General features: G+C 38.9%; 3 protein-coding genes across 3 annotated transcripts in view; 2 read left to right on the forward strand and 1 right to left on the reverse strand.

Annotated features, from left to right (window-relative positions):
• The window catches only part of kiaa0586 (KIAA0586 ortholog), an 89073-nt gene extending 85790 nt beyond the window's left edge, over positions 1–3283 (forward strand). The window contains exons 25-27 of the mRNA XM_034194908.1: positions 234–350; positions 453–558; positions 2443–3283. Coding sequence (XP_034050799.1) covers positions 234–350; positions 453–558; positions 2443–2477 — 258 coding nt within the window. The 3' untranslated portion in view covers positions 2478–3283. The remainder of the gene's footprint in view (positions 1–233; positions 351–452; positions 559–2442) is intronic.
• Positions 3284–4623: 1340 nt separating this feature from the next.
• On the reverse strand, positions 4624–5568 carry LOC117531872 (homeodomain-interacting protein kinase 3-like). Its single transcript, XM_034195064.1, has 4 exons — positions 5563–5568; positions 5178–5246; positions 4910–5073; positions 4624–4828 (listed from the first exon to the last, which is right to left on the reverse strand). Exons 1-4 carry the CDS (start codon positions 5566–5568, stop codon positions 4624–4626), a joined length of 444 nt encoding a protein of 147 aa, XP_034050955.1.
• A 581-nt stretch (positions 5569–6149) lies between these two features.
• Positions 6150–25118, forward strand: LOC117532287. The gene is made up of 2 exons (XM_034195605.1): positions 6150–6676; positions 23095–25118. Exons 1-2 carry the CDS (start codon positions 6181–6183, stop codon positions 23205–23207), a joined length of 609 nt encoding a protein of 202 aa, XP_034051496.1. The 5' UTR covers positions 6150–6180; the 3' UTR covers positions 23208–25118.
• Positions 25119–26045: the final 927 nt, after the last annotated feature.

Genomic DNA, 26045 nt, shown 5'->3' on the forward strand with positions numbered 1-26045 from the left:
CCACAAAAACACAATTGTGGTTTAGATCTGGTACTAGACCCTTAGTACAGTACTAGTCCCTGCAGTAGAAAGCCTGAACTGTGAGATGACAACACCTCACTTCATATGAAGGTATTTGTACTTGAAAAAGGTTTTTTGTCCATCCGTACATATGAGGGCAGCAGAGACTGTCGCAGTTACATGTGTAATGGTTGCAGCAATGTCTGTGTTGAGATCGATTATCCTTCCTCCGGGACTGTGATGATCTCAGTGAAGGGCAGGTCAATGGACATAACCCCCAACTGACCCTTCAAGGCAAACGGGTACAAATACTCAGCCCCAGACACAGACATGCAAGTGCACAGCCTGAGGTGTGCACACACACAAATATTCATATACACAAACATATGCAACCGTTTTCTTAATCATTCTCCAGATGGTGAACTCTGACCTTTGACATGCTGTGTATACAGGGTTCCTGGGGGGAGGAGGGGGAAGTGAGAAAAGACTACAGTCCTTCACATACCAGGAACACAGCAAAATTTTGGGGCCAAGATTCTTCACCTGGACAGATCACAGGTACGAGTCAGTTTTCTCAGCCTCCAGCTTGTAGGTATTTTGGTGATGCAGATACATTTCCTGTAGAATGAAGGTTTTGGGGTCCTGGTGCTTCCTGTCTTACTGTATGGCTAGCTGTGAGACTTGGGTGGTAACCAGTGATGCAAAGTGAAGACTGGATGTCTTGGGTACCAGGTCTCTTTGGAGGATAGTTTGGTGTCAAGCAGACAGTTTCTTAGGGAGACTCGGCTGAGGAGTACCACTTGTATTTTGAGAGAACATTACATATGACATTCTGGACATGTAGTACACTTCCCTCTGCCTGAGTTTTGTGGACTCCAGTGGCTGAACAAGGGCAAAGGAAAGACCCAGGATTCGCCTGGCTGCAGCAGATACTTAAAAGAGGTGGGGGTGGACGAGTTACCTGCCTGAGTGGTTGCCATCCATGAAGCATGCCAGTTCTGTAGAGTAATGCATGAATGTGTGGTGCTAGCACATACTCCCAGACAAGACAATAAAATAGAACTTCTGAAATAATGTCACCTAAAAAAATTATATTTTTATGTCTGAGATACGTTCTTAAATTTTGGGGTGAAAAAAATGTTTCTTGTCAAATTTGTACCCCAGGACGCCACTAACCCTTTAATGTTCACATCAACGGTTTGGGAGAGCATCTTTGATCTACTGCATTTTGTTGAAAAATGCGTGGATGTTAAGGGGCCAATGTCCTGACATGTAACAAGTATGAGGAGTGATTGAAAAGTTTTGAGCCTGACCCTGAAGAAACCACAACTAGTGTCACTGCAGTGCCTTCATAGTGTACTCATAGAAGGTCTTGTCCTGGAGTTTAAGGAAGGCATCCACTGCAGATATTATCATTATCAGTATTATGAGTTCCAGCAAGATGCCTTTTCATGTTTGGAAACAGAAGTTCAAAAGATCCAAATCAGTGGAATAAGGTGGGTGCGGAACAAGTTCAAAGCCACATTCATGAATGGCAGCCATTGTGATGACCAGTGTGTGGACCAGAGCATCATCCTGGTCAAACAGAACACCTTGTCAGAGCATTCCATGCCACTTCTGATTTATTTCCTTCTGCAGTTTCACACAAGCAAAGCATACTTGGTCCCATTGAGGGTCTGTCCCTTCTGGAGATAGTCCGGCATTATGATGACCTCAGCATCCCAGAAGACAGAGGCCATGACCTTTCCAGCAGATGAGCCAGCTTTGGCTTTCTTCAGCGAGGAGAACCCCACATCTTTCCATTACTTTGACTATTGTATGGAAGCTGGTCATGAATCATAGCATGATGTTATTCAGATCTGCCTCAAAAAGCAGAAGATTCTCCCTGGACATCTGGAACCTCATGTGTTTCTGATTGGCCAAGCTGAAAGATTTGGCATTCCCACTTCATCAGTCAGAACCAAATGAATAAGACGGGACATCTTCCCCTAATGCCAGTACCATGTTCTCCTGGATCTCCTTCGGAGACGTTCCATTTTTTTTGTGAGAAATGAATCACAGCACACCCTCCAGCTTTGTCCATTTTACCAAGCTGACACACCCCTTCTCACTTCACTGAAATGTTGTCTACAACATTGCACTCAGTGTGGCAAAATTTCTCCATTCTCAAAGAAATGGAGGTTTCTCAGAATGCTAAAAATGGGGAACTTGTGCCCTACTTTTTCTGGATCAGGCTCAAAACTTTTCAATCACCCCTCTATCTGTGATGAGTTTCATGATGACATACAGAGACCCCTGCAGTTGATTTTCTTTCATTGGAATCGTGTTTTCCGTACTTTACCGGCCACACAGAAACCATAACCCTCCGTCATGTGCCAGATACACAGTTATGAGTGCATGATCCTCACTTTGTGGTGGCTTTGTTTCTTCCACATGTGATAGAGGCCAGTTTTGGAAATCGACAGTCAGGACTCTGATACCAACAGTTGACCTGGTGACGGAGCCAGCAGGGGTGGACCTCCTGACCTCTCCTGCATCACTGGTGCACAAAATATACACAACACACACTCACACAGTCATGAACAGAAATTGATTTTGTGTGTCCATGTCCAGCTTGTCCCCCTTATGGTTAGACAGTACAGCGGACAAGCAGGTAGGACAGAGAGTTTTTTTGAAGTTGTGTATCTCCACTAAATTTCCTTTTCTGAACCCTAAATTTTTGGTGTTCATCAGTGAGTCAAGAAAGGCAACGTGGTTGGCAAATGGTCAGTGCACTTGATTCCAAAACAGAAGGTTCCCGGTTCAACACCACCTGTGCCTGTTCTCCGTGTAATGTGGAGTTGCACCAGGAAGGGCATCCAGTATAAAACTTGTGCCAAATCAACAGGCAGATCCATATCAGATGCTGTGTGGCAAGACAGAGCAAAAACGGGAGGAGCCAAAAGATTTACAGTCAGTGGAAATGTCCAAACATTACAATAAAAAAAAAACAAAATGTTCTACCTGTATCCTTAAATAAAAGATAATCATTTTGAAAATATACAAAGAACTCATGTTTGTAGAAATGACTTGAGTTGCATTAATGTTTCTTTAATGTCATTTAAAAAAGTTTATATAAAGTTTTCACATTTTTTGTTGGAAATGTATAGATATTTCAAATTTAAATTTTGTTGTTAACCCACTGGGCAGTACAGTGGCTTTGTGGTTAGCACTGCTGCCTCACAGTGGGAAGGTCATGGGATTGATTCCCCCCTGTGGCCTTTCTGTGTGGAGTTTGCGTGTTCTCCCCATGTTTGCATGGGTTCTCTCCAGGTGCTCCAGCTTCCTCCCACATCCAAAGACATGCAGGTTAGTTGGGTTGGAAACTTTAAATTGTCCGTAGGTGTGCAAACAAACTCCATACAGAAAGGACGGAAATTGATCCCATGACCTTCTTGCTGTGAGGCACCAGCGCTAACCACTAATCCACCGTGCCGCCTCAGGTGACCGATGTGGGAACATCTGTGATTGTCATCTTTGTCTCATATTAAAATCTCTGGCATTGGTGAGAAGTAAGTACATTTACACAGGTACTTTTTTCTAACTGTTCCACACATTTGAGGGACTTGTTCTTGACTTGAGTATCATAGTTTTCTTGTAGTTCTACTCCACTACATTTTGCACTTTTTACCCCACAGCATTGTTCTGACAGGTTGTTATAATTTTGTTGATTCAGATTAACAGTATATACATATCTTCTCCATATATATACTTTCTCCATTCAATATTGATTTTATTTTGTGAAAAACGAAACTGGTTCAACACAAGTAACCACGTTTGCTTTCATGTTTCATATGTATGCACTTATTGATTTTATTTATTACGTCCGCCAAGGACGTAGTAAAATGATTGCCATCTATCCATTTGTTTGTCTGACTGTTTGCAGGATTACATCAAAACTACTGCAAAGATTTTGATTAAATTTTCACCACAGATAGATATTAGGCCATGGAAAACTCCACTGAATTTTGGAGGTGATCTGGATTCTGGATCAAGATTTGACTTTATATAGTCTTTGAAGGTTTATGTCAAAATTACTTCATGGATTCTCACCAAAGATAGATATTAGGGCATGGAAGACTGCACTGACTTTTGGAGGTGATCTGGATGGGAGGATGTCAGAAATCTCAGAATGCTCTTGGTTGGTTGGTTGTTTATTTTACCATTTGTGAAGTGCATTAAACACCATCTAAATTACTGTGCTTTGGCTTTTTTTTTTTTTTTTTGCTGTTATTTATATTTATACACACACACGAGCAGTATGTTCTTAGGTGAGTTGTCTCCTTTTACTCTCAGTGCGTTCCACAGTAAAGGGTCACCGTGCACGTACACTCATTCACAATTTCTATAAATATCCTCTGATGTCAAAATACTCTGCTTTCAGGCTGATGTGTGTGCTGTGTGTCCTCATGCAAAGAGGACAGAAAAGACACAAAGACAATCTCTCCTTTTGACTTTTTATTACAGACTTTGTCTCACGAACCCTGAAAAAAGGAAACAGTTTCTTCAGCCTCGTCAATAAAATCCAACCAGTTTCAGCTCCACCAGTGGAGGAAACAGTTTCTCTGGACACACTACTGAAGGTCACCACAGCTGCAGCTCCAAGACTGAAGGTCCCACCATCTGCAGCCCCACCACTGAAGGTCCCACCAGCTGCAGCTCCACCACTGAAGGTCCCACCATCACTGGAGGAATCAGCTTCTTGAGACACTCCACTAAAGTCCTCACTGTCTCCAACTGCTGGATTGTCTCTGGACAGACGCTCATCAGTGTTCGGGACTCCGTCACACTGTGGAAAGCACAGGAATAATCAATCAGCTGTCTGAAGGTGTGTGATGTTTGTTCTGTGTTCACAGACACGTGGACTTACTAAGAGCTGCTGCTCTTCTTCAGATGTGACATTGTCACAAACGGGTGTCTCAAAGCTCGGGCTGCAGTTGTCCTCTGTCTGGCGTCCAGCTGCAGCAGCTGTTTAAGTAGGCTGACAAAAGCCTTCCTGTCCTCATACTCGGCGTTGTCTTCTATTCCATAGACCTGGAATTGTAAAGAATGTTGACCTGATGAAACCTGATTCATTCTTTCAGTGATACTGCTGAAAACAGACAGATGGAGGAATAAAGATCATCTGGAACACCTACATCAATCAGCTTGTTTAGACAGCGCAGATCGTGTTCCAGATCCCCGTCGTCTTCATATTCATCAGGATACTAAGGAACAAAGAACACTTGAAACATTTGTCCATAAATGTGTTACCGATTTTAAAACTGTAATCAGGAACTAGAAGAATATTATTTTCTGGGTACACCACCTTCAGTCTCCATGTTGGAGTGTGGCAGTCATCGGCCTCTGCAGTGGCGGTTTGGGTGACGACGACCACTGCTGAAGAGTCGGTCCTCTGGCGTGTCCAGAAGGTCAGCAACTGCCTTTATTTGGAAAGAAAATATGTATATCAGATGATATCCCACTTGGGATTGTCCATGATGATGTGTGAGCAGTTGCACCATCAGTGCTGAGATCACCTACGGCCATATCAGCGGTATACAGCTGATCTGCGAGGTACAGGTGAACCAGGATGCAGCCTAGACCCTACATATGGATGGCCTGAGAGAGAGGGAGACCCAGGGTAACTTCTGGAGCCCTGAGGGGAGAAAACAAGACCCATGTGAGAAAACTTCTATCAGACAGCAGCACAGGATAACAGAAGAAGAGTTTGTTTCCATTTGAAAAATGTCAAAAACCCATCGTGATGTCAGGAAAACACCAACATGTCTCAAATTGTTATTTTGTGTGAGCGAAATAGTGTGTTTGTGTGCGAACTCCCGTCCACCGCACACAAACACACCTGGAGTTCCATTGGGGTTGGATCCGAGGAGTTCCGGGTTATCCGAGTGTGAGCAGCTTGAGAAGAAGCAAAAGAAACTTTGAAAACTTATTTATATAATTTTTTTTTTTTTTTTTCGGAATCGGACTAAACGGACAATGGCTATGAATAAAAATACAACGTAAAAAAAGGATATTGGACCTCGGACTTATGTAAACAGTAACTTTCAGCGCAGTTGGGACCGGGGCTAGCGGTTAGCCACGCTGCTACCAGGTGAGGTACCGAGCAGAGTAAACAGCCGAAGACGAAATCACTACAAAATGGGACCAAAGAAAAGCTCGGTGGTGGAGGAGTCGGAGGAGGTTAAAAAGGCGCTTGAGTTAGTGTCACTGGACGTAGCTGACATAAAGATTAAGCAGGACAAGATACTCAAGCTAGTGGAGGAAGTCGCGCGACTACGAGCCTTATTAGAGGACAAGGACAAGAGGATCGAGGCTCTCGAGAAGAGAGTTGAGGACTTGGAGCAGTACTCAAGGATTAACGATGTGGTTGTGACTGATTTAAAGATTAAACCCCGCTCATATGCCCACGCACTGGCCGAGGGCAGTGATCTCGAACCTGGCGAGATGGAGGAGAGCTCTGCGGAACAACAGGTCGCCGCGTTCCTGGCGTCCAGGGACATTGATTTGGACGTAAATTGTCTTGAAGCTTGTCACCCTCTCCCTACGAAGAAAGGCGCTCCTCCTGTGCTTATCATGAAGTTTCTCAACAGAAAGGATAAGGTCACATTGTTGAGGCAAGGAAGAAAATTGAAAGGTACGAATGTTTATTTGAATGATCACTTGACAAAAACAAATGCAGAGATTGCTAAAAAAGCCAGATACTTAAGGAAAACAAACAAAATTCAGAATACATGGGTCAGGAATTGTAAAGTCTTCATTAAACTGAATGGGTCTCCTGAAGTAGCTAAGGTGCTGGTTATTAAGGACATAAAGAGCTGGAAAAATATGAAATATGAGTCAATGTATGGAGAAATAAAAAAGTAAAAAAAACAACAACTAGTTCTACTTCACAAACCATTGAATCAAACCCCATAATCTCTACTTCAGGAGATGAAATAATACAACACAGGATAATAAACCAGGAATTATTGGAATTAAAAGCAACTGAGTACACCAAACATAAGATAATGGATTTGGAAAACGAAATAGACCCGGATAATATGTTTTTTTCGACTGATACCGTTCATTGCAACTACTATACGGAACAGGATTACAATAATACAGTTAAAACAGAAGGTAAATTATCAATTATCCACTTTAACAGCAGAAGTATGTACACAAACTTTAACAGTATCAAAGAATTTCTTCAGCAGTTTACAAAACCCTTTAGTATAATAACAATTTCAGAAACGTGGTTCAATGCGCAAAAAGGAATACAATTTGAGTTGGATGGTTAGGATCTAAACTACATCAACAGAGTGAATAAAGGAGGTGGAGGTGTTGCTATATATGTGCGGAAAAATATTAAATTTAAGGTAATAGAAAGTATGACGTTAACAATAAAAGATGTGTTAGAATGTATATCAATAGAAATTTATAATGGAAACAAGAAAAACATTATAAGTTGTTTATATAGGGCGCCAGGCTCAAATATGGCTACATTTACAAACTGGGTGGACAGAATGTTTTCATCAATAAATAAAAAAATATTTATATGTGGAAATTATAACATTGATTTAATAAACCCCAGTAGGCACACATTAACTGACGAATTTATAAACACAATGTACAGCATGAGCTTATACCCAGTTATCACCAGGCCAAGCAGAATTACATTGAATAGTGCAACTCTAATAGATAACATCTTCACAAACAACATAGAAACTAAAAATATAAGTGGCTTATTGATTTGTGACATAACTGACCATCTTCCTGTGTTCACTGTGTATGACTCCAATTGTAATTTTCAGGTAAAACCCCAATACTCTGTATTTAAAGAGTAAGAACCCAAAAAGCAATAGATCACCTCAATAATGACTTAACAAAACAGGACTGGCGCACTGTGTATAGGGAGAATGATGTGGATTGTGCCTTCAATAAATTTCTAGACATTTTCAATTCATTATATGAGATAAACTGTCCAATACGCCAAGTCAACAAAAACAGTACTGTCGTCAAAAGTCCATGGTTAACAAAAGGTCTACAAAATGCTTGTAAAAAGAAGAATACATTATACAGACAATTTGTTAGACCAAGGACAAAAGAATCTGAACATAGATATAAATTATATAAAAACAAACTAACTAATATAATCAGAGCCAGCAAGAAATTATATTATACCAATCTATTAATAATAATAAAATGACACCAAGAGAATCTGGGAAATTCTTAACACTATAATCAAAAATAAGGTAAGAGGTAATCTTATCCAAATTATTTTATTGATAAGAACCAGGACATCTATAATATGTATACATGTTAATGGTTTTAATAACTTCTTGTTAATATTGGACCTGACTTGGCAGCAAAAATTCCCGATGGTTGTAACAAGGAGCAGGAATCACTCATAAAAATCAATCCAAACACAATGTTTCTCTCCAGTGTTAGTGAAGCCGAAATAATAGATATTGTTAATAAATGTAAAAAATAAAAAATCAACTGACTGTTATGACATAGATATGAAGCTAGTAAAAACAATAATCAAAAGCATATCAAAACCCCTGACTCATATATGTAACTTGTCATTTCAAACTGGGACATTCCTGATCAAAATGAAGATGGCACAAGTTATTCCACTATACAAAAATGGAAATAAACATATCTTCACAAACTACAGACCGGTCTCTCTACTTCCACAATTTTCCAAAATTTTAGAAAAGCTTTTTAACAACAGGTTAGGATCCTTTATAGAAAAATATAACATAATTAATGAATGTCAATATGGGTTTAGGTCTGGTACGTCAACTTCACTTGCAATAATTGAAGCAATACAAGAAATTACAAACACCTTAGATAGTAAAAACTATATAGTTGGAATATTCATTGATTTAAAGAAAGCGTTTGACACACTTAATCACTCAATTCTACTCAATAAATTGGAAAGATATGGTATCAGGGGAGTGGCTTGGAACTGGATTCAAAGCTATTTAACAGAGAGACATCAGTTTGTGCAGATGGGTGCATTTAAATCTGGGTGTTTGGGCATCCCTTGTGGGGTCCCACAGGGATCCATACTGGGTCCACATTTTTTTAATCTTTATATAAATGACATATTTAATGTGTCACAATTATTAAAATTATTATTATTGCAGATGATACCAATATATTCTATCCAGTGATACTATAGCAAACTTATTAATGTGGTAAATAGTGAATTAATTAAGCTGAAAACTTGGTTGAATATTAATAAATTATCCCTAAATATAAAAAAGACTAAAGTCATGTTTTTTGGAAATAATAATGTCAATTCTAATTTACCAATAAATATAGACGGTGTCGAAATAGATAAAGTGTCAGAAGTCAAATTTTTAGGGATAACCATCGATGGTAATTAAGCTGGAAGTCTCATATCAGCCACATACATAAAAAGTTCCAAGAATGTCTCTATTATGTACAAAGCAAAATATTTTCTGGATCATAATGCATATATTTATTGTATTGTTCTTTAATCTCTCCTTACTTAACATATTGTATAGAAATCTGGGGTAACATTACAAAAGTTGCTACAATCTCCTCTGTATAATCCAAAAGCGGGCAATAAGAATCATCTATAAGGTAGGATATCTTGATCACACAATAGTCTATTTTTGCAATCAAATTGTTGCAAATGCCAGATCTGGTTAATTTTCACACGCACAATGTATTATATAAAGCCAGTATAAAAACTCATTACCTAGTAATATTTTGAGTATCTTCACCCAGAGAGAAGAAGCTATACTTGAGGGGATGTGGTAACTTTAAAGTCAAGGCAGTGAGAACTACCAGGAAAGTTTCTGTGTGTCCGTGTGTGGCATTAAGCTGTGGAATAGTTTGGCACCTCAGCTCAAGCGATGTCCTAACATCCATCAATTCAAAAAAAGATACAAAGAAATGGGTCTGTTGAAATACATGAATGAGGGAGAGAGGTGTGTGATCGTCACGTCTTTTTAATTTATTTCTAGTTAATTTTACCTTTGCTTTTTTGCCTTGTCAGCATAGAAGGGGTCTCGCTAGGACACACAAACTTTCATAAAATACTTGGAATTACCCTGTACATCAATTTAATTATATATATCATAGCCATAATTGTAAACTATATTATAAAAAAAATGATATAATGATAATAAAATCTTACTATAGGTTTGTTAATATGTATAATAGATGTTAACATATTTGCATAATACCTGTTATTGCCGGGTGTCGTAACCATGGTTCAAAAGTACTATTTTTATACATCATGATCTGTAGTTTGAAATGCTAGTCAAATAGAAGTATGGTGATGATGGTAATAACTTAGAGAGAGGGGGAAAATATGTATGTGTATATATATATATATATATATATATATATATATATATATATATATATATATATATATATATATATATATGTATATATATGTATATGTTGTATGGCTGGGGGGCCTGGCTGCCTTTTTGTTTCTGTCTTTTGTTTTTCCTTCCAGGTGGCTTGCATTTGGGACTGAGTGGCTGTTTAGCTGAGTTATCAGGACCTCACCCTGATCACCTGCGGCTCGTCAGGACTCACAGCCTGTGGTGCATCTACATGGATTGGAACATGGTGGCATTTAAGAACTGGAGTACACAGTGTGTATTTGCCAGAGACTCGACCTTGTGACAGACGGGTGAGATCGTCGTCTCGGGAGCCCATCTCATCATCAGTGGATGCAGAGAACGTCCAGGTTTGATGCATGGTCTGTGAAAGAGGAGGGGGGTGAGGTCTCATGCTCGTCAGCACACTTCCTGAGGTACGTTAGATTTTGTGACTAACATTTATACAATCAGTAAATGTGGTGTCCCTCACACCTTATTATATTGAGCTGTATGTTGGTCGTTTAAATCACCTTCCGCTGCAGTGAGTTTGTGAACTGGATGTTCCATGCCTGCAGGGTGGGAAGCTGATTAGTAATTAAGCCAGGAAGTGTTTGCTGTTTGTGCACCTTTGAGCGTTCTCTCTGTGTGTTGAGTGTGGACTCACATAATGATTCCTTCTTTCACAGACTCGGTTTGTCGCGGCCACTGGGGGGTGTCGGCGGGGTCCTTTGGGTTCCGAACCAGTTCTGGCTCCGGACCGTTAGCGCTGCTGGGAGCGCACCGCAATCCACCACGCCAGACCGCGCACTTTTATATTTTTCACAGCACTGTTATGTTCATTAAACTCTGTTATCCTTTGTACCGTGCTCTGCTTATTTTATACTGGGTCCTTCAAACGCTGGTCGGTTCTCCGGGCTGCGTCCGACACATAACAGTATATATGTGTGTGTATATGTATATGTGGGTGTGTATGTATGTATATATACATATATGTATATCTATGTTTACATTTATATAAATATGTACATATGTAAGTTTATTGATACATAAAAAGACTTTTCCTTTCCTCCTTGTTTCCCCCTCTTACATCACTTACATCATTATCACTAGATCAGGGTCGGCAAGTGGGGGTCTGTTGCTCAAAGGTCTCCCCCTTCTGCCAGCAGACTCCAAAACCTTGTCTTTTAATGCAGATCCTAGGACATTCAGCAAAGGGTGGACCTGTGTCAGGGGGCGACCCCCCTCTGGCAGCAGGTTTACAAAATACTTTGCATCTTTTAATGCACCACACACATGACAAATGGGGAAGGAGGGGAAGGGGAAAAAAAAAAAAGAAAATAATGATAATAATAATGATAATTAATAAAAAAGTTAAGGTAATTAAATTAATAAAATGAATGTAGCATAATTGTATATATGTATATGTATTATGTGTATACATGTGTGTATAGTTGATGTGTGTATTTTGTGTATGTATGTTCGCATGTATGATTGTGTGTGTGTGTGTGTGTGTGTGTATATATATATATATATATATATATATATAATATATATATAATATATATATATATATATATATATAATATATATATATATATTGGAGACAGAATTACCATCGACACACACAAGAATAGTCCTTTTAAATAGTCATTTTCTGAGTAAATGTGGGGAATTTATTGACATATGAAAATGGCTTAAGGAATGACACCCAGCAATATCAATAGCAATAAAAAAAAATGGTAGTAATAATAATAATAGAAATAAAAAAAATTTTTTTTTGATTGACAATAATTAGTGTCATTATTACTGTCTATTATGGTGGGAATTGTGTTTATCATCATTATTATTATTATTATTATAGATACTCATCACTAATATACGTATGATATCAATTACATAGTAATAAAAAAGGAATATTGGTCACACTCGGTAGTCGTAATAACATATGGGTATTTGGGGGTGGGATTAATAAGTTCGTCTCATCCCACCCCTTTTCGGGTTAAGTGCGCGGGTATGTATGCGTGTATGTTTGTATCTCCTGTTCAACCCAATGTGGGTAAATGTAGATGTCAAATAAATGCTTATTTTGTAAAACTCAAAATAAATGATCAATCAGTCAATATGTATGTATATGTACGTGTATATGTGTGTGTATATATGTATATGCATATATGTAGTATGTATGTGTATATATGTATACTTGTGTGTGTGTGTGTGTGTATGTATGTATGTATATGTGTCCGTGTATATATATCTGTATATGTGTAGGGGTATGTATATGAATGTGTAGGTATAAATGTATGTATGTGTATATATATGTAGTGTATATTTATTTATGTGTTAGTGGGTATGTATATAGGTATATATGTGAGTGTGTATATGTGTGTGTATATATGTATATAATGTGTGTGTATGTATGTACGTATACAGGTATATATGCACGGCCCAAGCAGAGGGTCACCCCCTAGAGCAGGGGTGGGCAATCATGTGCCATAAAGGGCCGAGACACTGCAGGTTTTCCATGCAACCAATCGCCTCAGCGGGTGATTTCATTAAAGAGCAGGTGATTTCATTGACAACCAGGTGTTTATGTTCAGAGCAGAAGCTCATCAGCAACCCACCTGCTGAGGTGATTGGTTACACGGAAAACCTGCAGTGTCTCGGCCCTCGACGCCCACCCCTGCCCTAGAGCCTGGTCTGCTTGAGGTTTCTTCCTAAGAGGGAGTTTTTCCTCACCACAGTTGCCTAGTGCTTGCTCTGGGGGTCGGCAGGGTTAATATGGAGTGACTTGGGCCAAGTTTGCTGTGATTTGGCGCTTTATACATAACATACTTATACATGAATTGAAATGTAATTGAATATTGAAGTGTATGTCTGTGTTGATATGTAGTGTGTTGTGAATTTGTGTATGTGTTGTTATGACTGTTATAATTGTTGGACTCATTCTAGCAGGGGTGGGCGTTGATAAGCTTTGCTTCTGCCCACACCCTTTTGGACTCACAGGCTTGTTTATATAACATTCATATTATTGGTATGTTTCTGTTCTTTCGGATTTGTGTGTGTGCGCCGAATAAATCCATTCATTCATTCATTCATTCATTCATTCATTCACCTCTGCCTCTGGTTGTCTTATGAAATTTTACTCTTCTTTAGCCAATCACCATCACTTATGCAGTTGTTGTCCACCCCATCACCAACACTTGGATTTGTCAACATTTAAAACAAAATAAATAAATAAATAAAACTTTTTTTTCTCAGAACAAAGAAAATGGAGATATGACATTTTGGAACAAAACTCTTCAAAATTAAGCCATGAACACTGAATACAACTCACTTATCAAGATGTGTCAAACACATGAATGAATGATTTTCGTCAGTTGAACTGACCTGAAACCCAGAGTCTGGACCATCAGTCCAAGAGGAATGCTGGAGACTTTGAAGGCCACACCGAAGTCGATCAGTTTGACCCTGAAAGGCTCGGCCTGCTGGTCCACCAGCATGATGTTGTCCAGCTTCAGGTCAGAGTGGATGAGTCCAAGACCACCCAGAGACTCCAACGCCAGCAGCAGCTGCAAGAATAAATCAAAGTTCTCAATATTCTGAGCTGTTTGCCATCTGCTTTCATTCATAAATACAAACATGTTCTGCAGATTACTGTCTCCAGTCAGCAAAAACACATTTATACCTGCTGTGTGATTGGCCGGATCTCTTTGAGATGCAGTGGCATCCATCCCTTGTCCTCCAGCAGCTTTTCCAGACTCCTGTCCAGCATCTCAAAGGACATACAGGTCCGACCCACGTCCTCAAAGCATTCATGGAACTGAAGGACGCAGCTCTTCATGGGCTTGAGGACGCTGATGGCATCTAACAGATAAACAACAAAGTCAGGAGGTCAGATTTCATCATTATAGGCTTTAGCATCATTAACAATGAAAAAAAGGTGGATGAGCTACCTCTCTCAGCAGCTTGTTCCTTTTTCAGGATCTTAACAGCCACGGTGGCAGCTGTATCGATGTTACGACATTTGGCCACTTTTCCAAACTGTCCTTCACCAATGAAGTCAAGGACGAGATAGCGAGAGGATCCGTAGAGAGTCTGTCCTGGATACACCTCACATGGCAAAGGAGCAGGAGGTGCATCATGGGTCACTGTCAGAGGAGAGAGATCCCATAGAATGGATGAGTTTGGTTGGTTTAACATCAAGCGTTCACTCATGATGCATTCATATGTTGGCTGTAAGCGGCAGATGATAAAGTGGCTGGCGGAAAAATTCTTCCACCTCTGACTGTGAATGCAGCAGCCGCACACTGCAATGGCACTGGCCTTCAAAAATTAAACATTTTCAATTTTTGTTGCTAGAATTTAGTTTTTAGTTAATTTAATTTAATTTACTAATTTAGTGCAGCAAGAACAATAAACCAGATGTTTCACATTTAACAAGGAGGAAAGATGGACAGCGAGCGACGGAATAGTTAGGTGCAGAAACTCACCTGGTTTTAATCCAGTAAATGTAAATAATTTATGTGATATTACAAAGAGGAATTAATCTATAGCCTCATAAAATGTTAACTTTTACAGAGCCAGGGCTTCATGTTTTAATTATAACTGGAAAATGTTTAAAACTCTGTTATATCTTTCAATTAAGTAAATTTTTGTCCATGTTGTTAATATTGAAAAATGATGCATCTCACAGCATCGCCTAAGTCTGCCACTGAAGATGATGACTGCTTTGACAGTTTATATACCGTTGACATGTGAACACAGCATCAGTCAGTAATTTATTCTCCCCGTGACATCCTCTCGAACTCCAGAGGAAAAAATATAACAAAAGGTCAGATATGTTGAATAAAACACACACACACAAGACAAATAAGTACTGGAGGTGTCCAATCATGTGCAACTAGTAATAATTTATTCAGAAGTGAGAGAAAATCTAACAATTACCTGATTTTTAAAAAAAACATTTGTGAAAACAGCCACTGCTACTTTTTTGTTCGATAAGCTAGCAAGTGATAGGAAGTAAATGACAATAATAAAGAAAATAAAGAGTAAGGAATGTTTGCAGTTCTAGCTTTTTTAAAGAAGCTAAAGTGTTTGTATTGCTGTTTAATTTGTACATTTAAGGAGCAGAATATTTGTTGATAAAGAAGGGAGGTATCCCAGAGTGTTGTAAGTTCAAAGAAACGATCACAACACTGTTGACAAGGAAAAAATGAATAAGCATTACCGCTTTGTTTATGTTCAAATTAACTGTCACATTAAGGGATAGAAACAGAATTAAATTACCAGTTGTGTCTGCATATGACCAAGATGACATTTTCGTGATTTTAATTGAGCTCCGTGTAATTTGTGTGTCTTCTCGGGGTCTCCAGCGCAGACTGACCAGGTTTCAGGCCGCTGGCTCCAACGTCATCAACGTAAAAAAAAAAAAAAAACAACAAACGGAGTCATACGAGGGGAGGGGGCGGTTACCATGCCAACAGTACACAAACAAGAAAGTTTGCTCCGGGTGTAGTAAGATGGCCGCCGTTTACACTTCCGGTACCTGCACTTCTCTCTGTGACCGCTAGGTGGGAGCGATGCGCTGCAGTTAGCTAAACTCAGGCGATGCTAACAATACTTTGAGCAAAGATAACGGCAACATAAATTCAAGTAAGTATTTTATGTTAAACTGTTTCAACAAGATATTTACTTGCTGTAGCTGTGACATTCATTTGTGTTAAATTGATCAAATATTCAACTTCGGCCAAGTTGGTCAAAACAACCAAATACGTACACGTACGTGTACGTATGTATTTTTATATACAAATATGTAATATTTGTATATATTAAATAATACGTACGTGTATTATTTTAATAATCTAAATATACGCAAATTACCCATTTCACAGCATTTTGCAATTTATTTCAGTGGTACAAATCATGGTTTTGTCACATATGTGGTGTGCCCTTTTTTTACATACATGCGTAGTCGAGATGAAAAAAAAAACAGCAATAATTATGGATGAATATTTGACTACATTTATTTTATGCTTTTATATTTACAGTATAATAAAATAGGACTTTTTTTGCAGTTCACCACTTTATAAATAAACTGGTGTTGCAACACAAGTGCTATAGAAATTTTGGAAAAATCGAACAAAAATCAGATGTACCAGCTTTTACAGTTTGAACATCGCTGTATGCTGATGATCTTTTATTATATATTCTTTTTATTATTTGTTATATATTGCCAATCCTATTGCTTCTATTCCTACCATCTTTCTGGGTATAAATTACATTTGGGGAAAAAATGAATGCTTTCCAGTTAGTAAGGTTGCACTGAAACTTGACCAGTCTGTATTCCCATTTCAGTTTAATAGCACCAGCTTTAAATACCTGGCTATTACTGAGACGTTCATTATCTAGTATATTTTCAGATAACTTTGCTCCCTTTAACGCAAAGATTAAATCTGACCTGAAACGGTGGAGTAGCCTTCCACTTTCTCTAACTGGTAGAATCAATGTAGTTAAAATTTATATTTTGCCCAAATTATTATTTTTTGTTCCAATCCATTCCTGTTTTTTTTGCATCACTTTAATAATCTCTCATGTGACCTCACCCGGATCATTTTTGGAATCATGTTTTCAGGAATTAGGCTACAGAGAGCTGAATGAGCCTTTGTCTGCAGCCAGGGCTCTGAAACACTTGATGCTTTAAATTCTACATGCAATTAAATTCCCAGATATGCTCACTGACATTAAATAAGCCTTAACTACCGTGTAATTGAACATTTTCCTTCAAAATCACGATTTAGATCCTGCTGAATGTTTTAGTTCTGTACACCTTGTTTAATGCTGCAGCTGCTGATTCTTCTCATTATTAGTCTGATTATTTTCAGAATGAATTTAGTCTGTAAAATGTCAAATATTTGTGAAAATTTACATTGACTTTATGATGTTTCATCCATGAAATGGTCCAAAAATATAAAGAGAACTGACCTGACAATGATCTAAATGGGAGAAAAGTATGAAATCATGTGTTAAAAGCTGAAACATGAAAAAAGTTTAACATTTTTTTTTTTTCTGAGATGAGTTTAATTAATTAACTACATACTGTAGTTATTATTAATTTTTTTAATAATGGTGGTGGTATTTATTTATTTAAAATTTTAGATTAATTTTTTGTCATGTTTGGTGCCATTGTTAATGCAAAATTATTTATTTGTAGCTGTTTTCAAAACATTAATACATTATTATTCAAATAATAACAATTTAATATTGAGTATTGAGAAGTTATTTTGGAAATAAAGAGAACTGCACTGACAAATTCTGAATTATTGTTCATTTCTGGAGGGCGGGGGGCACCACAAAGCATTGTGCTTAGGGCACCCAAAGGCTAGCACCTGCCCTGGTCATAGCATGTGTATTTTTTTTTTCTTTCAATTCAACTTATTTTCATTAATATAGCATCAAATCACAAACAAAGTTGCCCTCAAGTGTGCTTCACACAAGTATATGTCTTTGTTAAAGAGCGTAAGACAAAGTCTTGAAGCATGAAAGTATGTATTTTAAATGTGTGACAGCATCATAGATAATTGGCAAAGCTTCTGGGGAAAACCTGGTCTTGTTAGGAGAGACGGCATCCATCCCACTTTGGATGGAGCAGCTCTCATTTCTAGAAATCTGGCTATTTTCTTAAATCCTCCAAACCGTGACTATCCAGGGTTGGGACCAGGAAGCAGAGTTGTAGTCTTACACACCTCTCTGCAGCTTCTCTCCCCTGCCATCCCCTCATTACCCCATCCCCGTAGAGACGGTGCTGCTCCCAGACTACCAATAACCAGCAAAAATCTATTTAAGCATAAAAATTCAAAAAGAAAAAATATATAGCACCCTTCAACTGCACCACAGACTAAAACAGTTAAATGTGGTCTATTAAACATTAGGTCTCTCTCTTCTAAGTCCCTGTTGGTAAATGATATAATAATTGATCAACATATTGATTTATTCTGCCTAACAGAAACCTGGTTACAGCAGGATGAATATGTTAGTTTAAATGAGTCAACACCCCCGAGTCACACTAACCTGTCAGAATGCTCGTAGCACGGGCCGGGGCGGTGGATTAGCAGCAATCTTCCATTCCAGCTTATTAATTAATCAAAAACCCAGACAGAGCTTTAATTCATTTGAAGCTTGTCTCTTAGTCTTGTCCATCCAAATTGGAAGTCCCAAAAACCAGTTTTATTTGTTATTATCTATCGTCCACCTGGTCGTTACTGTGAGTTTCTCTGTGAATTTCAGACCTTTTGTCTGACTTAGTGCTTAGCTCAGATAAGATAATTATAGTGGGCGATTTTTAACATCCACACAGATGCTGAGAATGACAGCCTCAACACTGCATTTAATCTATTATTAGACTCTATTGGCTTTGCTCAAAAAGTAAATGAGTCCACCCACCACTTTAATCATATCTTAGATCTTGTTCTGACTTATGGTATGGAAATAGAAGACTTAACAGTATTCCCTGAAAACTCCCTTCTGTCTGATCATTTTTTAATAACATTTACATTTACTCTGATGGACTACCCAGCAGTAGGGAATAAGTTTCATTACACTAGAAGTCTTTCAGAAAGCGCTGTAACTAGGTTTAAGGATATGATTCCTTCTTATGTTCTCTAATGCCATATAACAACACAGTGCAGAGTAGCTACCTAAACTCTGTAAGGGAGATAGAGTATCTCGTCAATAGTTTTACAATCCTCATTGAAGACAGCTTTGGATGCTGTAGCTCCTCTGAAAAAGAGAGCTTTAAATCAGAAGTGTCTGACTCCATGGTATAACTCTCAAACTCGTAGCTTAAAGCAGATAACCCGTAAGTTGGAGAGGAAATGGCGTCTCACTAATTTAGAAGATCTTCACTTAGCCTGGAAAAAGAGTCTGTTGCTCTATAAAAAAGCCCTCCGTAAGCTAGGACATCTTTCTACTCATCACTAATTGAAGAAAATAAGAACAACCCCAGGTTTCTTTTCAGCACTGTAGCCAGGCTGACAAGAGTCAGAGCTCTATTGAGCTGAGTATTCCATTAACTTTAACTAGTAATGAGTTCATGACTTTCTTTGCTAACAAAATTTTAACTATTAGAGAAAAAATTACTCATAACCATCCCAAAGACGTATCGTTATCTTTGGCTGCTTTCAGTGATGCCGGTATTTGGTTAGACTCTTTCTCTCCGATTGTTCTGTCTGAGTTATTTTCATTAGTTACTTCATCCAAACCATCAACATGTTTATTAGACCCCATTCCTACCAGGCTGCTCAAGGAAGCCCTACCATTATTTAATGCTTCGATCTTAATATGATCAATCTATCTTTGTTAGTTGGCTATGTACCACAGGCTTTAAGGTGGCAGTAATTAAACCATTACTTAAAAAGCCATCACTTGACCCAGTTATCTTAGCTAATTATAGGCAATCTCCAACCTTCCTTTTCTCTCAAAATTCTTGAAAGGGTAGTTGTAAAACAGCTAACTGATCATCTGCAGAGGAATGGTCTATTTGAAGAGTTTCAGTCAGGTTTTAGAATTCATCATAGTACAGAAACAGCATTAGTGAAGGTTACAAATGATCTTCTTATAGGCCTCGGACAGTGGACTCATCTCTGTGCTTGTTCTGTTAGACCTCAGTGCTGCTTTTGATACTGTTGACCATAAAATTTTATTACAGAGATTAGAGCATGCCATAGGTATTAAAGGCACTGCGCTGCGGTGGTTTGAATCATATTTGTCTAATAGATTACAATTTGTTCATGTAAATGGGGAATCTTCTTCACAGACTAAAGTTAATTATGGAGTTCCACAAGGTTCTGTGCTAGGACCAATTTTATTCACTTTATATATGCTTCCCTTAGGCAGTATTATTAGACGGTATTGCTTAAATTTTCATTGTTACGCAGATGATACCCAGCTTTATCTATCCATGAAGCCAGACAACACACACACAATTAGCTAAACTGCAGGAGTGTCTTACAGACATAAAGACATGGATGACCTCTAATTTCCTGCTTTTAAACTCAGATAAAACTGAAGTTATTGTACTTGGCCCCACAAATCTTAGAAACATGGTGTCTAACCAGATCCTTACTGTGGATGGCATTACCCTGACCTCTAGTAATACTGTGAGAAATCTTGGAGTCATTTTTGATCAGGATATGTCATTCAAAGCGCATATTAACAAATATGTAGGACTGCTTTTTTGCATTTACGCAATATCCTCTAAAATCAGAAAGGTCTTGTCTCAGAGTGATGCTGAAAAACTAATTCATGCATTTATTTCCTCTAGGCTGGACTATTGTAATTCATTATTATCAGGTTGTCCTAAAAGTTCCCTAAAAAGCCTTCAGTTAATTCAAAATGCTGCAGCTAGAGTACTGACGGGGACTAGAAGGAGAGAGCATATCTCACCCATATTGGCCTCTCTTCATTGGCTTCCTGTTAATTCTAGAATAGAATTTAAAATTCTTCTTCTTACTTATAAGGTTTTGAATAATCAGGTCCCATCTTATCTTAGGGACCGTCGTAGTACCATATCACCCCAATAGAGCGCTTCGCTCTCAGACTGCAGGCTTACTTGTAGTTCCTAGGGTTGTAAGAGTAGAAATGGGAGGCAAGAGCCTTCAGCTTTCAGGCTCCTCTCCTGTGGAACCAGCTCCCAATTCAGATCAGGGAGACAGACACCCTCTCTACTTTTAAGATTAGGCTTAAAACTTTCCTTTTTGCTAAAGCTTATAGTTAGGGCTGGATCAGGTGACCCTGAACCATCCCTTAGTTATGCTGCTATAGACGTAGACTGCTGGGGGGTTCCCATGATGCACTGTTTCTTTCTCTTTTTGCTCTGTATGCACCACTCTGCATTTAATCATTAGTGATCGATCTCTGCTCCCCTCCACGCATGTCTTTTTCCTGGTTCTCTCCCTCAGCCCCAACCAGTCCCAGCAGAAGACTGCCCCTCCCTGAGCCTGGTTCTGCTGGAGGTTTCTTCCTGTTAAAAGGGAGTTTTTCCTTCCCACTGTAGCCAAGTGCTTGCTCACAGGGGGTCGTTTTGACCGTTGGGGTTTTACATAATTATTGTATGGCCTTGCCTTACAATATAAAGCGCCTTGGGGCAACTGTTTGTTGTGATTTGGCGCTATATAAAAAAAATTGATTGATTGATTGATTGATCCTGTATCATACCTGAATCTGCTGTTTCTAAGAAACCAAACCATGGAAAATCAGGTAAAAAATTTGGGGAGTTACGGATTATTGTAGTTGGGGATACATCAAATAAATGCACTGGGGGAACCCAAGATGGCGGCCACACTGATTAGTCAGCTCAAGTCTATTAGAGTGCCTTTATTAGAAAGAGTGGTGACATGAGTCGAAAAAAATCAGTCACCTGACTCGTAGTACCATCTTGGGGCAAAAATACCGTTGGCTGTTAATGTGTCCTGCATGTAAAGTCCAGCTATTTTATTTATTCATTCGCGGAAAATGCTGGGTTGCTGTGCATTTGGATGCACAAATAGTCACAGCAAGGGCTTCAAGGTGTACAGATTCCCTTCAGATCCGAACAGAAGAAAAATTTGGGAAAATAAAGTCAGCTGTGTGGCATGGAAGCGACTTCAAGTTTTGAGAGGTAAATTTATTGTTCAGTCCCACGTACAGTAAAAACTCAACTAAACCGTCTGTCAGGTTTGACACTGGCCCGGCCCTGTGTTGTGTTTTAGTCCCTGTCTACATCTACTTTCCTCTCTTTGTCCCGCTGTCTGGCCCTGATCTTTGATGTTCTGCTTTTTCCACTTTGGTCATACTTTAACCCAGGGGTGGGCAACTTGTTCCAGAAAGGACCAAGAGGATGCAGGTTTTCTTTGCAGCCACTGACTCCACTGGGTGATTTCACTGATTAACTGATTCCATCTGCTCAAAGTGATATTAATCACTTTGGACCTTGGTGCCATCTTGAGAACTGGCCCGAGTTTTTACCAGTTTTGAGCAGAACCCTTGTAATCAAGGATGTTCTCAAAGCGTTACAGCTGGTAAAACCAGCTAATTTTTTGGTTCCAGCAGAAAACCAACTACTCAGTTTAAAAAGTGGTTTATTCTTTGCCATAATGCTCAGAACACTTCAAAATTTGGTGCATGAACCCTTTGGATCGAAGAGGACTACATGAGCCTGTTCTGCAGGTGTTTGTTTCACAGCTATATCATGCTATCTCACAGATGTCGTTGGGCCATCTCACCATGGTGATGGACAACCAGTGCCGGTGCTCTGATGTCATCATGGGAGTGGCCATCTGTTATAACAATCATGATCTTGCTTTTGTTGGGTTTGGATTTGCTGAAGAGCTACTCGGCTAAATAGGTGATTCCAGCGCCATTGTTGGTCCCGCCACTCCAGTAGTTGATGTGTTTTGATGGCATTCAGCACACCAGCGCGATCGGTGTCCCTACACAACCGTTTCACCAACAGCTGCACAGCCTTCCTCAGTGCAAACCAGGTGGACACGATGGTCAAGGAGAAGAAGCTATTTGTCTGACACACTGCCTGCGTGAAAAAGCGAAGCTTTACTTCAACCCTACAGGTTTTAATGCCTGTCATTAAGCAGTGACACACCTGAGTGACTGTCCTCTACCTTGTCCACAAAGTTGGTTTCAACCAGGTTGTGTTTCTCACTGTCATCAGGGCCCTTGATGGTGACAAAGAAGATGTTGATGCCAGACTCCCGAGCAAGTCAAGATGCCTCCTCCACCTTATCTGTGGGCCAACCATCTGCCAGCACCACAGCCACTTGTTGATGTAGGAGAGGGCTTTTCCTGTTCGGGCAGCAGAGGAGTTCAAATACAGTCTAGAATCTGCATGTTAAAAATGTAAGCTTGTTAGAAAAGAATCAGTTCAAAGGTTTAGAACATCCTTCATGATAATGGAGTAGTTAGAATTTGCAATGTGAATGTACATTAAGTGTGTGTGCATGTGTTGGGGGGTCAGTTTGTAGCCATAAATTGGTGGGCGACTCATGAAGGACACTGCAGAACTTCACATCATTTCCACACACTATCATGTGACCATAGAAGGTTGCCAAACACATCTATAAGTATTCCCCATACATGTCTCTGAGCAGTGGGAGAACCTCTACAGATCCTAATTTTGTTTGTGTTATGAAATAAAGTAGTCTAATTTATTTTTAGTAAAAAGATATGTTGTCATTAATCACATTTGAGAGGTGACTGTTCTACAAAAATCACGAGATCAGAAATAGTGCTTGATGCCTAACAGGAAGAATATGAGGCGTGACGTCATGTTCGGCAACCTTTGGCAAGTCATGTGACATTCTGTGGAAAAAAAAGTCACGTTCTGGTGAGGTGTCCTTTCTTCATCTGCTGGCCTGCTGGAGGAAATCACAATACCCACACAAACTCCACACAGAAACAACCTTTGTTGGATTAAAGCCCTGATGCAGCAGTGCTAATTATTGTGCCCAGGTAGAAGTCCAACCTGATCACATTTTGAATGTTATCTTTGCTCCAATCTGCTTTATGAACATTGGTTTGGCAGTTTTTAAGTACTACAGACTAAAGGTGGAACACATCAGGTTGTACTTCAACAACCTGGTGTAGTGTCATTTTTTGTTAAAGAAAGATGATGTGCTAATGACAACAATCATGATAATATGTAATGTCAGAAAAGGGGTTTGTTGTGTGTTTCTGATGACAGTGAGCAGATGTTTAGAAGAAAATATATTTTGTGCAAATTGTATGTTTTCTTTCAAAGGAAAACTATGAGGCCAGAATTTGGATTCAAAAGTATAATTTGAGTAAAATACTTGATTTGTGAAGAGAATGAATATTGGATTAAAAGTGTGGGTTTAAAAGAGGGGTAAATTTCCATGACTCAGGGCCTTGAACCCACTAACCTGATAAATGTCCAAGAAATGAACTCATTTGCACCTGCATAATGATGTCTGTTTTGATTGGGGTAAGAAGTGCAAACTTTAGAAAGGCCACCCACTTTGGGTGGAGATACTGACCCCTGAAGTGGATAACCACTTTGTCACCCTTTGTCTCTTTGAAGCTGTTCTGGTGTTTTTGCAGACTGTGAATTTTGCTTCATTTTTCCAGCAAAAAATAAAAACTCTTGGACCCCTTTGAGAAAATGTATTTCCACTAACACAAGGCCCTGCTTTTCATGTATTTAAAGTTTGACCAAGTTAGCCACATGGACTGGACATGGCATTTTTTGATCATGTAAGCACACGCATGGGAGGATCACTTCTTTATCAATGATGTCAGTTGAAGTATAATTTCAAGTCGACCTGAATTGGAAATCATGCCGAGGAGGCCTAAAACAAGCTGATAAGGATATGAAGGAGATTTTGCCTATCAAAGGAGACGGGGACAGTGCAGTGGGTGGACCGTGAAGATGGATGGGACTCTGACCAATCAACAGAGAGCAGATTCTGATTATAAAAATGTAGTGTAGTCAGAGAGTCTTCAGTCTTTTCTGCTCTCTCTCCCTGCTGGTGATTTGCTAAGAATTACATTAGAGGAGCCAGCCAATGGATCCACAGAATTCTGTGTCTGGTAAACTTATCTTTATTCACGCTGTTTGTTTGAATAATAATTACCTCCGCCAGGAGGATATGTTTTTGGTCCGTTTGTTTGTTTCTCTGTCTGTTTGTCAGCAGGATAAATCAAAATGTTTTGAACAGCTTTTGAGGAAATTGGTGGAGTGGTTGGAAATGACAAGAGGAACAGTGATTAAATTTAGTGCTGATCTGGATCCAGGAATTTTTTAAAGGATTCTTCACCATTGCGGGATAGGGGGAATTTTGACATTCTAGTTTCTAACTCCACAAAAACAAGGCAGAAAGGCTTGAAAAAAATTAGGGTGTAATATAGTCAAATGTTCTATCAAACAACAAAGTTTGGTGATGATCGGATCCGGATTCCGGATCTGGTTGATCTAAAATATGCAAAAATATAGGGAAAATAGAAAATGTGTCAGTGTGAGGTGACAAATGAAGCTAGAGATGCACAACTAACACCAAATTGTAGCTGAATCTGTACTGATTCAGTAAGGTGTCATCAGATTTGATGTAGCTTCAAATGTTATGGAGCTAGATCAAGAAAACCGCCATTACCGAAAAATTGTTTTTATACAATAACTTTTGAACTAATAAAGACATAAAAGTGATTCCAAGTTCTAGTGGTATGTTTTCATGGTCAAGGATGTCAAATATAAAGGAAAGAAAAGTGTATGTATCAGTTTTGGTTGTAACACTGAATTGTTGAATGGATCACTGTGCCAAGGAGGGAATCTCTTTAGGGTCAGTGACCCTATGGCCTTGTTTAGAGAAGTGTTTCATAAATGTTAAAAAATTCATATATTTGCAGTTTAGTTGAATAATAAATTGAATTTTGTCTCTTACTTGTTTTTGTCTATAAGCACATGCAATATCAATATCAGTGCTCAGATGACAGTAGCTTCTGGGAAAGGTGCAAGTTGCAATAAACTGATGCCAAGCGCTAAGGATACATGCTATCCAGTCACAGCCGATGAAACTATTTTTTACTACTGAGCAAACATCATTGTTAGACTTTTGTAGGTTCAATGATTCCACGGCGTGTAGATGTTAT

Source organism: Thalassophryne amazonica, chromosome 19 (assembly GCF_902500255.1).
Source record: "Thalassophryne amazonica chromosome 19, fThaAma1.1, whole genome shotgun sequence".
NCBI classification, from domain to species: domain Eukaryota; kingdom Metazoa; phylum Chordata; class Actinopteri; order Batrachoidiformes; family Batrachoididae; genus Thalassophryne; species Thalassophryne amazonica.

Coding starts and splice junctions, on each gene's coding strand:
- LOC117531872 (XM_034195064.1), bottom strand. Junction 5,074..5,177: donor GTCTAAACAAGCTGATTGAT/GTAGGTGTTCCA, acceptor TTACAATTCCAG/GTCTATGGAATAGAAGACAA. Junction 4,829..4,909: donor AAGAAGAGCAGCAGCTCTTA/GTAAGTCCACGT, acceptor TGCTTTCCACAG/TGTGACGGAGTCCCGAACAC.
- LOC117532287 (XM_034195605.1), top strand. CDS start 6,181: ATGGGACCAAAGAAAAGCTCGGTGGTGGAGGAGTCGGAGGAGGTTAAA. Junction 6,677..23,094: donor GCAAGGAAGAAAATTGAAAG/GTACGAATGTTT, acceptor CACTGTCATCAG/GGCCCTTGATGGTGACAAAG.